The following is a 13,272-nucleotide window of genomic DNA, read 5'->3' on the forward strand; positions in this document are numbered from 1 at the left end:
TTTCAGGAGGCTTCCTGTGTCCCAGTTAGGAAAACAACTACCTGGGGATTTCCCCCCACATAGAAGAAGCACTGCACTTATGGGGAAATGTGTGCATGACAGAGTACAATTACTTTACTCAGTTGCAAGTTCAGGTAATACCCCCTCCCCATATGTGGTGGGCTGGCACACAATACTCTGTGCACATCTGTGAAGCCACTAACCTCTTCCTTGGCAAGGATGCCATTTCCTTGCTTCACATGCAAGATGTTCAGGGATCTGTGGCAGCCCATGGAATCAATATACCTGAAGGAGGGTCTCTACCCCCATCGTTCTGCCCGGACACTGAGGTCCAGCACTGAGGGCCTTCTAATGGTTCCCTCACTGTGAGAAGTGAAGTTACAGGGAAGCAGGCAGAGGGCCTTCTTGGTAGTGGCACCTGCTCTGTGGAACACCCTCCCGTCAGATGTCAAGGAAATAAACAACTACAGTCACACCTTGGTTTTCGAACAGCTTAGTTCACGAACAACTCAGAACTTGAATGTCGCAAACTCGGAAGTAGGTATTCCGGTTTGCGAACTTTGCCTTGGAAGCCGAACATCCAGCGCGGCTTCCGATTGGCTGCAGGATGCTCCTGCAGCCAATCGGAATCCTCACCTTGGTTTCCAAACGTTTCGGAAGTCAAACAGACTTCCAGAATGTATTCTGTTCGAAAACCAAGGTATGACTGTATCTGACTTTTAGAAGACATCTGAAGGCAGCCCTGTTGAGGGAAGTTTTTAATGTTTGATGTTTTATCATGTTTTTAATATTCTGTTGGGAGCTGCCCAGAGTGGCTGGGGAAACCCAGCCAAATGGGCGGGGTATAAATAAGTTGTTGTTGTTGTTGTTGTTGTTGTTGTTGTCGTCGTCATCGTCAGAGTGGACTCTGCAATCACGTGATTAATTTCTTTCACAATAGTGCAAGTAATGCACTTGCTGATGCTATGATTCTCTTGACTTTATATGGTACAAAGCTAGACAGCTGTTGTGGTGACTCTTTTAAAACTACACTTGGGCACCCTTACCAAACATCTTACAAAGTACAATGTATGATATAGCACCTTACCACACCCACTATATCGTGCAAAATTAAGAAGAGTCTATTTAGAGGTGCTATATGAAAAGCAACGGAAAATTCAAAATTGTAAATCAATACTTTATATTTTTACTGCTACTTCTTCTTCTTTTACCAAAGAGGACCAACTTACTGGGTATTTTTCCAGTGGCTCCATCAACAGGGCATCACCAAATATTAATCTGCAATATTCTGCCATTTTTGCCTGTTGCTTAGGGCTGAAAAGGGAAGAAAACAGGGAATTAAATGAGGGTTATTCATAGCATCGGAAGTGCCAGTAATGGAAAATTTAATATCCTTTAACGAGAGGAAGAGGCATAATTTTTTGAACCTATCCTCCTAAATTATTCCCACTGATATGGAGTCATTACACGATTATTCCGACTCTTGTGACAGCTCTTTTCACACATACTTTTACATTAAAGATACAATAAATGTTCTCAGACATCTGCAGTGGTAAACTGAAAAAGCTGAACCTGCCTCACATACAGGCAACTAATACGTGCTTAAGAAAATGCAGAAAATGAATGTGACATTTGCACGCTGTTAAACATAAATAGCTTTATTCTACTCCTGTATGTAGGTTTGTGGTTCCTGCCTTAGGTTTCAGAGTTTTCTCGGTTTCACATTGCTGCTCAGGGTCAAGACTAGAAAGCAGGCATAGAATAAATGTTGAAGTTTTCCTCCAAATTTCCCAGTTCTTGCCGCCTTCTTTTCCCTGTGCCCTGAGGCTACTTGGGATGCTTTGCAACAGTTGTTGGGATTATGAGCAATATTAACTGAAATATCCTTGTACTCATTGAGAAACTCGATGCAAACTGGAAATATAATTTAAATGTACATGCATTTTTAATGGCAAAAGCTTGCCCAACAGTATTGTGTGTGTACTGAGGGTTGCACATTAAATGTAATTTTTGGCTGAGAGCAAATGTTCAGAGTCCATCTGCAAAGCAAATAACACTCTGAATCTCTGTACCATCAGAAAAGCTCCTGGAGGAAGCAGTTTCAATTATGGTTTGAGCTTGTGGGTGAGAAATTGTTTTATTAGACACTGAACTCATCTCAAATTAATTTCAGCAGATGAGATATTATTTCTAAGCCCTAGAAGGGGTACCAGAACCACCAATGATCTGGCTGGCTTTTTGTCTCCAGGCCCTTTTATTACAGGTTTCCATAAAAGAGCAGAAAATAACAATTATATCTGCTTTCCAATAAGTTTTGCTCATACATTTCATCCAAAAGTTTTGGCGGAAGACTGATATATAGTGCCACTAGCATTGTTCTGTGTTTGTACATTTCTTGATTCTGGCATTTCAACAACAATGGTGATTTTTCAAACATGTCTGCTACTTAGGAGAAACCTGTTCATTTATTCTAACTGTTGGCTAACTCATGGTTCCACTAAGCCACAGGAAGTGGCTTGAGAGACCCTGGACCTTTGATAGGGAGGGTAGAGGTGCTGTCTGCTTTTTAGAGATCTCCTCTATAGAGCAGGCAGAGACATCTTTTATCCCCAATCTTAGCACTAAGCACCACGGGGCTATGATCTGAGATAAAGTTGTCTGCCTGCTCTTTAAAAAGCAAGGTTTCCAGAAATCTGTTTGAAAATGGGCTGTCAAGTGGATTTCCTTCTGTCTACCTGTTTGACCCCCATCGAGGCACATACACCTGCTATGAGTGTTTTCTTTTAAACGTGCAGATATCATGCAAAAATAAATACATAAATTGCTTTGCAATATGCATATTGTATAGTCACTGATTTAAAATTGCCACTGTTGCTCTCCTCCCCTGACATGTTTGCTGATTTTGTGTGTGCATAAGTCGCTAGAGGTAACCTATCTGGACAAAGATAAATCTAACCCTATGTTCTGTAAATCTAACCGTATGTTCATCTGAGGAATGTTGGAGGGTGTGCATAGGGGATCAGGGTACACGTATGTAGTCTGTGTGTATCTGTGTTTTACGTGCAGTGTCTGTGTGTATATATACACTGGCCATGGTCCCCACTGGCATTTGGTCCTTGGAGTGGTAGTTGACTGGCAAGAGGGCCCTTGGCCCAAAAAGATGCTCTTCAAGCATGCTGAAAAGTGGTTTTGGCACACATTCTCTGCAAAGAAATATGGAATGCAGCAAACTCGTATCCAAACCACGTCCACCACACTTCAGAATGCCAGCGTTTCTTCTCCACGAACTTCAATCGTTTAGCAGCATCAATGAAACATATGCAGGCTAATATTTATTCCACAATATTGCTTACAAAAATATTTTGGCTACTTACGAATCCACGTGATTTTCAAAAGAGAGAAGGATCGGGAAAGGAGACGTCTTAAATGCACATTCAGCAATAGCTTCTATTACTTCCTATGGGAGATGGCAGGGAAGAAGGAAGAAGAACAGGCAATGAGGATTTCTTCTTTTTAAAGAACACATTTCTCTTTCTGATTTTTTTAAAAAATGATTTAACACACAAACATAAGCAGTTTGATAACTTCTCAGGCACAAAGCCATGCTTTCTCATGTTCTGAAAAACTTTAAAAGAGTTGAGGAAGCCCCACTAGCAATTAAGTTATTCTAAGCTTGATTTACTTTATCGTCTTCAGAATCTCTCCTTCCACTATCACATCTGCTGCTTGAGGGAGAACAAACAACAGCCTGCATGGAAGATTCTGTCTTTGTAGGGCCCGACTGTATGCCTAAAGCTATGCCTTTTTGCATAATTAAAATAGTCACATATTGCCTGACAGCCTTTTATTTTTACAGGCTTTCTTTCCACAAAACTCTGTTATTTAGCTTAACACATTTCAGGCTTGATTTTGATGTGGGGAAACCCTTAGATGTGACAGAGAGCGGCTATTGCATGGAGTCAAATAAGGGTGAGCATTTGGAATATTTCCTAAAAGCTGCCTAAAAGCTGACTGGGGTTAGCATCTATTTATCTAACAGAAGTTAGAAGTTTATCTAACACTTCAGAAAGATATGGGTCTAGGCTATCTTGGTTATGCCAAACTGGTCTATCGCTATAGTCCTATTTGATTCCCTACGCGATTAGTCTCACATGATGGAGCGTGGGGATGGCAGTCACTGGTCGTGTTCTCCCTATCATGTTCCTGCATCTGCCACTGCCTCTCTTGTGCATTAGAAGGGAACTTAAGAATGGTAAGCATAATGCTGGTGGTCAACACAAGGTGTTCAAAGACTCACTCAAGGCAAATCTTTTAAAAATGTAGTATAAACACTGACAACTGGGAAACACTGCTCTGCAAGTGCTCCAATTGGAGAACAGCCTTTACCAAAGGTGTCATGGACTTTGAAGACGCTCGAACTCAGGATGAAAGGGAGAAACGTGCTAAGAGGAAGGCATGCTTGGCAAACCCTCACCGTGATCAAATCCTGCCCGGAAACCTATTTCCCCACTGTGGAAGAATGTGTGGATCCAGAATTGGCCTCCACAGTCACTTACGGATTCACTGTTAAAACTGTGTTTATGGAAGACAATCTTACTTGGCTTCGAGTGATTGCCAAAGAAGAGAAGGGGAAACATCTGGAGCTTGGTGTGTACCCATGTATGCAAGTACAAGAGACAGGTCCCCTTGTATTTCACTATTAACATAAAAGGTAAAGGGACCTCTGACCATTAGGTCTAGTCGTGACCGACTCTGGGGTTGTGCGCTCATCTCGCTCTATAGGCCGAGGGAGCCGGCGTACAGCTTCCGGGTCATGTGGCCAGCATGACTAAGCCGCTTCTGGCGAACCAGAGCAGCGCACAGAAACGCCATTTACCTTCCCGCCGGAGTGGTACCTATTTATCTACTTGCACTTTGACATGCTTTCGAACTATTAACATACTTCTTCTTAATTGTATTTCAGTTCAACTTTGATAAAATACATATTTCGTTATGTGCAAATAACACCTATTAGGTCCATAAATTAACATATAGCATATACACAACACAAAAAACAGCAACAATTTGCTGTTGACAAAGGCCAGCTGGACATATAGAGAGACCCATTACCTTCAGTAGCTTAGGGCCTCATCAAACCTAAATATGGCCCTGCTTTCATCCTCCAATGTGTGATGGGGAAAGGCACAGAGATGTGGTGGAATATTTCACCACTTTCCCTCCTGGGGGAACTGAATGGCGAAATAGGGCATATGGCTTTGCCCAAAAGCTAACCATTTCAAATGCAGCACAGAAGCAAATCCATATGAGACATGTTTCGAGATGGCTGTCTCTCAGGCAAGGGTCTCGTGGCATAACCAAGGTTTGCATCCATAGCTGTCAACGTTTCCCATTTTTTAATGGAAATTCCCTTATTCCGAATAGGATTCCTCGCAAGAAAAGGGAAAAGTTGACAGCTATGTTTGCATCTGAGGCATCACTGCCTGAAAATATATTGCTATGAATGTGTCTCCATCGAGAAAGGGAAGAAAAAGGTCAAGCTACAAAAAAATCAAGGGACACGGGTGACGCTGTGGGTTAAACCACAGAGCCTAGGACTTGCCGATCAGAAGGTCGGCGGTTCAGATCCCTGTGACAGGGTGAGCTCCCGTTGCTCGGTCCCTGCTCCTGCCAACCTAGCAGTTTGAAAGCACGTCAAAGTGCAAATAGATAAATAGGTACCACTCTGGTGGGAAGGTAAACGGTGTTTCCGTGCGCTGCTCTGGTTCGCCAGAAGCGGCTTAGTCATGCTGGCCACATGACCCGGAAGCCATACACTGGCTCCCTCGGCCAATAAAGCGAGATGAGCACCGCAACCCCAGAGTCGGCCATGACTGGACCTAATGGTCAGGGGTCCCTTTACCTTTTTACACAAAAATCAGATTTTGATGGGGGGTGGGATAGCTGTCCTGGCAATACAAATTACACCCATCTTGGTAAAACCGTTGTATGTTACAATGAAGTTTGGAAATGAATTCACGGCTCTTTAGATCTCAGCCTCCCATATTTACTCAGTTGTGGCATAAAGAATTAGGGGAGTCAAATTGCAGCACAGTGAGATCAATTTACTTTTGTGCCTCCGAACATGTCAAATCTATTTGTTGGAGGCAGGGGGAAATGACAGGCCTGTTACATGGGAACAGCCATGGTCCAAGTATGTGCTGGTTTAATGACTTTGCACCCATCAGCTACTGAGAATTCAAAATTCATTCACACACAGGATATGTTATTTCTCAACAAGAGTTTGTTGTCAAACTGAACAGCAAAGTGACAACAATATTTTTAAACTGATGTTCATGCTAGCGTCAGCAGAAGTGTAACTAGTTTAGTCACAACATCCTGACGATCTTCACAGATTGCAGAGAAATAGGCCATTCTCAGTCCCCCCCCCCAAAGATAACCAATAACAATGAGAGAGATGAGGCCTCAAACTGGTGCTCAAAACATCTGAGTTTATGATGATGTGTAATGTGCCAGACACTTTAACATTAGTCTCTCTCAGAAGCTCTATGACACAAACACATTTTAAAAGTCTTGGATTGCTAAATTAAATTATGAAACTGAATCAATAAATAAAAACATGAGACCGAAGATATCACAAGGAGATAAATGCCCCAATAATATATTTTATTTTTCTTTACAATCCTTATATCCTGCAAACCTTCAGCACGTACATAACAGGGTACTTAGCAATAAAATGGATGTGGGGAGCCTGTAGTCATCCAGATGTTGTCCAGATGTTCCTGAACTTCAGCACCCATCAGCATGGTCAATGGTCAGAGGTTGAAGGGGGCTGTAGTCTAGCAACATCTGGGGATATCACATTCTGATAATATAGGCATTATATATACACAGTCTGTTAAGTTGTGGGTGAACATATCAGACGACACAGCGAATCTTCAGACAGCTCTTGTTTATTCACAGGCCAGAACAGAACTGATCTGAAGGGTTCAGCCAGCCTGCTTATATAGAGCTCAACTACAAAGCAACAGTAACAACTTTCTGTAACTATCCAATCACTGAAAGTCACTTTCAATTCCTTATTTGCATATGCGGACCTGAGTGAAAACTATCTACAGTATCCCCCTGCTGGCCCAGGGTGAGAACTTCAGTACATAACACAGTCCACTTTGAAATCATTCATGGAAAACAGTAACAAGGTTAGATTACTGCAATACATTATACACAGGGCTACCTCTAAGTGTGGGGATGATTAGGGAGGCAGGAATGAAGATGGTTCAGAAACTTCAGCTAGTGCAGAATTCAGCGGCCAGGTTGCTCACCGGAGCAAGACGGTTTGAGCATACTACACCGATCCTGGTCCAACTGCACTGGGTACCAATTAGTTTCTAGGCCCAGTTCAAAGTGCTGGTTTTGACCTATAAAGCCTTTAACAGGTCAGGACCGCAATACCTCAAGGGCCACCTCTTTCCATATTAACCTATCCAGACCCTGAGATCATCTTCTGAGGCCCTTTTTGCGTGCCTCCTTCTCGAGAGGTCCGGAGGGTGGCAACATGAGAACGGGCCTTCTCTGCAGTGGCTCCCTGTCTGTGGAATGCTCTCCCCAGGGAAGTTTGCCTTCATTATACACCTTTATGCACCAGGCAAAATAATCATTTTTAACCAGGCCTTTGGTTGATCTGATTTACATCCTATGCCCTTTTAAAATGTGTCTTTTTTGTTGGGGAGGTGTTGGGGAGGGTTGTTGTTTTATTTTTATTATGTATTTTATGGTTTTATATCTTGATTTTATTCTATGAATCGCCCTGAGACCCCCAGGTATAGGGTGTTATATAAATTCAATAAATAATAAAAATAAAAAGAATTGTAACTAAGAATATTTCATTTACAGCTACCCTTCTTGTGTGGAATAAGATGCTGGACTAAATGAGCCTTTGGTCTGGTCCAGGAGGGCTCTGCTTAATGTATGAAGGGATAAACAGGAATGTGAGGGACCAGTCCTGCCGCTGCCATGATGGGCACAGCCCCAGCATCTTCGTCCTCACCTGCTCCAACCCTAACTTTGCATGTGGAGCAGAAGAATCTTTCCAAGTTTAACTGTCCACACTCAGAATCCTCAGTGTGAATTATCCCAGTCACACAGGGTTCCTGCCTGTGTGGAGGAGTCTAAATACACTCAGCTGAACAGGAGAAGATTTGCCCTCCAGACCTTCTTCTTAATGCCTGAAGATTTGAGGCTGCAGCCAGTGGGAGCGGGGCTGTTTGAGGCAGAGCTGGCATTTGTGACTGCGCTCCTTCCTCCACAAAGACTCTCCTCCCTGGAAGAGAGGGGAGTGGTTGTGGGCGGGAGCCCGAGCTCCGCCCCTGGCCGGGGGCCTTAGCCCCCGCCCCTCCTCACCTGGCTGGTGCCCACGCCCACCGGAGGCAGCCAACCAGGTGTCTCCGGGGGGCGTGTTTAGCAGCTTAATGCTGCGGCTCCAGCTCCGCCTCCTCCTCAGTCGTCATCATCCCGCAGCGAGTCACCCACCCTCCACTCCCATTTAGCTCAGGGTCTAGGTTTTTTGGCCTTGCTATAGACCTTAGGTTGGTCGCCCCGGTTGTCTGGGGGGCCTGGTAGGAATTTTTCCATTTGGCATTAGGCTTTTTGGTTTTTTCGCCTACCTCGTAGCAATCGTCACAACTTTTGTGGTATTGGTGGGTCGGTTAGGCATTGGATTCATGTGTGTCAAGGGCTAGGTGTGGCCATCGCCTATGCTATCTACCGTGGGTTATTCCGTTAAAGGAATCTGGCGGTCGTGTATTCCGTCCGATGCCTGCTTGGCGGGAGGCCATGGCACGACCCTCGGTGACATCAGGGGTGAGCCTATAGTTGGATGAGCATCAAGAGGCTCCACCTACTGTTGAATAAACCCACCTCCTATGCCTAAGCCAATACCTTTTCACTGCTGTAATCAATAAAGTTGTGGCCTTTTCTTGCCCATTAACCTTATATCACGTGTCCTTGTGTGTTTATTTCACATAGCGGGGGTCGGGCCCTCGATCCACAAACATCAGATAGACGCAAACACCTCAGCAAGGCTTGAGGTATTTGTTTTAAGGATATAGAAAGTGTGTGAGAAGCATGACACTTAGGGTGTTTGCTTTCATACTATATCCTACAGATCACAAGATACTCCATTCTATTCCAACTCCACATAATCCCTAAACCTTTAATGCATTTTAAGGCTATTTCCACAGTCTAGGGTTGTTTGTTTGTTTTTCCATGTGGGATTTTCATTAATTCCTCAAAGCACTGTTGTGTAAATCTTGGAAGTACAGTATAACGAAGGAGCAAACTATAAACTGTCTGAAAAGGTATATGAACCAAACAACCATTGTTTCTGGATGGACAAATAATTACTGACGAATAGTCAGTAACTTTCATGAAAGAAGATCAGCTGACATTACCGCAAAGGGAAGTCTGAAGGGTATAGATAATATGAACTGAGGGGTATTTAGCTATACATTTCTTGTAACTGTCTCTATCACATTGTTTCAGTTCTTCAGATAATTTTATAAAAAGCTTGAAAGGATTGAAATAGTACACAAGTAAGTACATATTCCATGGTATAACCAGGGCTGGATTTAGGTTTGATGAGGCCCTAAACTACTGAAGCTAATGGGGCCCTTTATATGGCCAGCTGTCCTTTGTCAACAACAAATTGTCGCTGGTTTTTTTTGTGTTGAATATATGCTATATGTTAATTTATGGACCTAATAGGTATCTAAAGCCATTTGCACATAACAAATAGGAGCCTACAAAACACAAAACACTGTTGCTGTATGTAAGTTTTATTTTATTTGTTTTTTTATCTTATATTTTGGAAATGTATATCCAGGTTTTTTCCCTTTAATTTTTTTGGGGCCCCCAAGAGAGTGGGGCCCTAAGCTATGGCTTGTTTAGCTTATACGTAAATCCGGCACTGCAGCTAACACTAGACAATCATGGTGGAGAGACTTATTTAGATTTTGTAACGACACCATAGCATCATCATAGTTTCCCTATCATGCAACAAAAGTGCCTCCAATCTGTCCATTTAATGTTTTACTTAAAAAGAACAGTAATTTTCAATCCACTACCATAATGTCCCCAGATTAAGTGTTAGCTATTTCACTGTTGTTCCTTGGACGCTAGTCAATATGTTATCCAGCACAGATCCTTGTTGACATTAGAAGATAATATATCTTGCATTCAACTTGTGGATCCATTTGAGGCTCTACTGCTGTCCATTTCCTTATAGCTAAATGCAGCATCAGTAGCAATCTTCGAGAATTGAAAAAATTTGTTGAGCATAAGGTATACAGGGGGAGCAGGTACTTGTGTGGCAGCCCTGCCCTCAATGTCCTCATTTGTGCCTGCTCCAATGCCATCCTTCTCATGTTGAGTTGGGAGGTAGGAAGGTTGAGGGTAAAGGTAAAGGACCCCTGGATGGTTATAAGTCCAGTCAAAGGCGACTTTGGGGATGCAGCGCTGATCTCGCTTTCAGGCCAAGGGAGCCGGCATTTGTCCACAGACAGCTTTCCGGGTCATGTGGCCAGCAGGACTAAACCACTTCTGGTGCAACAGAACACAGTGACGGAAACCAGAGTGCATGGAAACGCTGTTTACTTTCCCGCCACAGCGGTACCTATTTATCTACTTGCACTGGCATGCTTTCAAACTGCGAGGTTGGCAGGAGCTGGGACAGAGAAATAGGAGCTCACTCCATTGCAGGGATTTGAACCACTGACCTTTTGACTGGCAAGCCCAAGAGGCTCAGTGGTTTAGACCACAGCGCCAGCTGAGGAGCTGTGCCCAGCACACCAAGGGATGCTGGAGTAAGTCCAGTGAATGTGCGCTCACTCTACCTGATGCTTTTGAATGTGCAGATGGCTACTGTCTCTCCATTTACAGTTTCTCTTCATTTGAAAGCTCTGCATCGCACCAAAGACTTCATTGCTAGGCTTCGGTGCAGAAACGTACACTACGCTCGACAAGGTAATTCAGTTGCTCTAGTCTCCCAGATGAGAATTGAAACAAAAGCTTCAGTGAAGACTTACGGCACGAGTCTCCAAGATGCCCACGAACAAGTGCCTTACCACATTTCCCTTCCTCCCTTAGCCCAAAATAAGCTAAGTGTATGTTGCAAACTGGCCCTTGCACAATAATATCAGGGACACCGCACAACGTACCTTAAAGGATATCTCAGTTGTCATGGTGAATCCATGTGTAATAACGGGCTCTTCTTCAGCTGTTCGGCCTTTCCAGCAGTCCAGCTCGACGCAGCGACAGCCAGACAATAGCACTTGGCGATACATCTCTACGGAAGAGTTACCGGCCAGCTGTCCAGCTGTAAAGATATAACGAGTAGCATGAAACAAGGGGATCCATTATGGGCTTATGGACTAAATGCACATAATTTAACCATAATGAAAGCTTACATCATCCGTTTCCCCCGGTGGTGACAAACAAATGGACAAATCCATTTAAGAGGCATAAAATGTAATGAAAATCATGTCCAATTAGTCGATACTGAATGGTTCTGATTTTTCCTTCATATTCAGCATAGTAAATCAGAGATGGCTAAGCTGTGGCCTATCAGATATTATTGGACTCCAACTCCCATCAGCCCCAGGCATGGACAGTGGTCAGAAATGGCGAGAGTTGTAGTCTAAACAACCTCTGAAGGACCATAGGTTAGCCACCTCTGGTGTGCATGATTTCTACCTAAAGAATATTGCATTGATGTGTGTGGTGGTAGACCTAGAAAATAAGAGGGAATATCACATGCACAACAGTTCAGATTCCCATTGGTTTCAAGTGTTTCTGTATTTCTAAAATGCTAAGAAACACCTTTGCCAGTTGTGGTATTTCTTGTGAGAACCATGAAATATAAACAAAGAGGATGAGAGAACTGTACACTGTACTGCTCCGTGTCCACTTCTTAGGGTTTTAGTCTTGTTTCAAATGTATTTCTAATTGTGTTTTTAATAATCATATTGCAATCACAGACAGCGGCTTAGATTCTCGTGTTACTATTAATTGTCTTTAAGAAATCTAACTCTTGTAACTGTGTTCTGAATGATACCATTAAAATGCACTTGTGGCAGAAACGGCTCTTCTGTCAAAAAACGTATTATAATTTAGTACAGTAAAAACAACAAAAAGTTTGCAGTCTCTTGTACAGTTGACACCACCTTAGAGCTCTGTTGTGGCAACTGATCGGCACTGGCAGTTCACACATGTTTTCACAACTCCCGGAATTTAATGTGCCATTCTGTACTTGACTGGTTTATAATGAAACACTGCACACTCAATGGGCCCCAATCCAACCCAAGTGAAGCACTTTCAGTCTCACTGATTTCTGTGGGAGTGACTTACTATGTGCTCAACTCTCTTACTGGTCAGTGAGAAAGGCTCACTTTAGGTAAGGTAAAGGTAAAGGTACCCCTGCCTGTACGGGCCAGTCGTGTCCGACTCTAGGGTTGTGCGCCCATCTCACTTAAGAGGCCGGGGGCCAGCGCTGTCCGGAGACACTTCCGGGTCACGTGGCCAGCATGACGAAGCTGCTCTGGTGAGCCAGCACCAGCGCAGCACACGGAAACGCCGTTTACCTTCCCGCTATAAAGCAGTACCTATTTATCTACTTGCACTTAGGGGTGCTTTCGAACTGCTAGGTGGGCAGGAGCTGGGACCGAAAGACGGGAGCTCACCCTGCCGCGGGGATTCGAACCGCCGACCATACGATCGGCAAGTCCTAGGCACTGAGGTTTTACCCACAGCGCCACCCGCGTCCCTTCACTTTAGGTAGGGTGGGTTTAAAAAAAAGTTTAGAGTATATTTTATTGTTTTATAGTGAAAAGCTTGAAATTCAACCCAAAGGGTTGTATTCAAAGTAGTGCTTCACAGTGCCTTTCGAGAGTGGGATGACTTCCGTTTGTACAATGGGATACTTTATTCTTCTCCTTCCACCATCTGCCCCCTCAATTTGTTCTGGGGTTTCCTCCCAAGCAGATTTGGGGACAGCCTGGGACATATTGTGTGAGGCAAGAAGAGGGTAGGGCGTCTTTTTTAAAAAATAAGTGGACATTTTCCCACTCACACACTTGGTTAGTTAAATACCACTCAATATCCAATCATAGATCAATAAGCTTGAAACAGGATGGCCTTTTATCATGGATGCTGTAGCAGTAGATTTCCTGCATTGGTTGGACTAGATTACTTTTGAGAGCCTTTTCAACTTTGTGATTCTCA

At 43.5% G+C, this 13,272-nt stretch overlaps 1 protein-coding gene across 2 annotated transcripts in view; it reads right to left on the reverse strand.

Moving 5' to 3' along the window:
• The window catches only part of PLCB1 (phospholipase C beta 1), a 458,785-nt gene that overhangs the window by 107,499 nt on the left and 338,014 nt on the right, over positions 1 to 13,272 (reverse strand). For both annotated transcript variants that reach the window (XM_053380655.1, XM_053380656.1), the window contains exons 11-13: positions 11,211 to 11,368; positions 3,375 to 3,457; positions 1,230 to 1,314 (exon numbers count right to left, since the gene is read on the reverse strand). In XM_053380655.1, the coding sequence (XP_053236630.1) occupies positions 1,230 to 1,314; positions 3,375 to 3,457; positions 11,211 to 11,368 (326 nt within the window). The remainder of the gene's footprint in view (positions 1 to 1,229; positions 1,315 to 3,374; positions 3,458 to 11,210; positions 11,369 to 13,272) is intronic.

Source organism: Podarcis raffonei, chromosome 3 (assembly GCF_027172205.1).
Source record: "Podarcis raffonei isolate rPodRaf1 chromosome 3, rPodRaf1.pri, whole genome shotgun sequence".
Taxonomy (NCBI): Eukaryota; Metazoa; Chordata; class Lepidosauria; order Squamata; family Lacertidae; genus Podarcis; species Podarcis raffonei.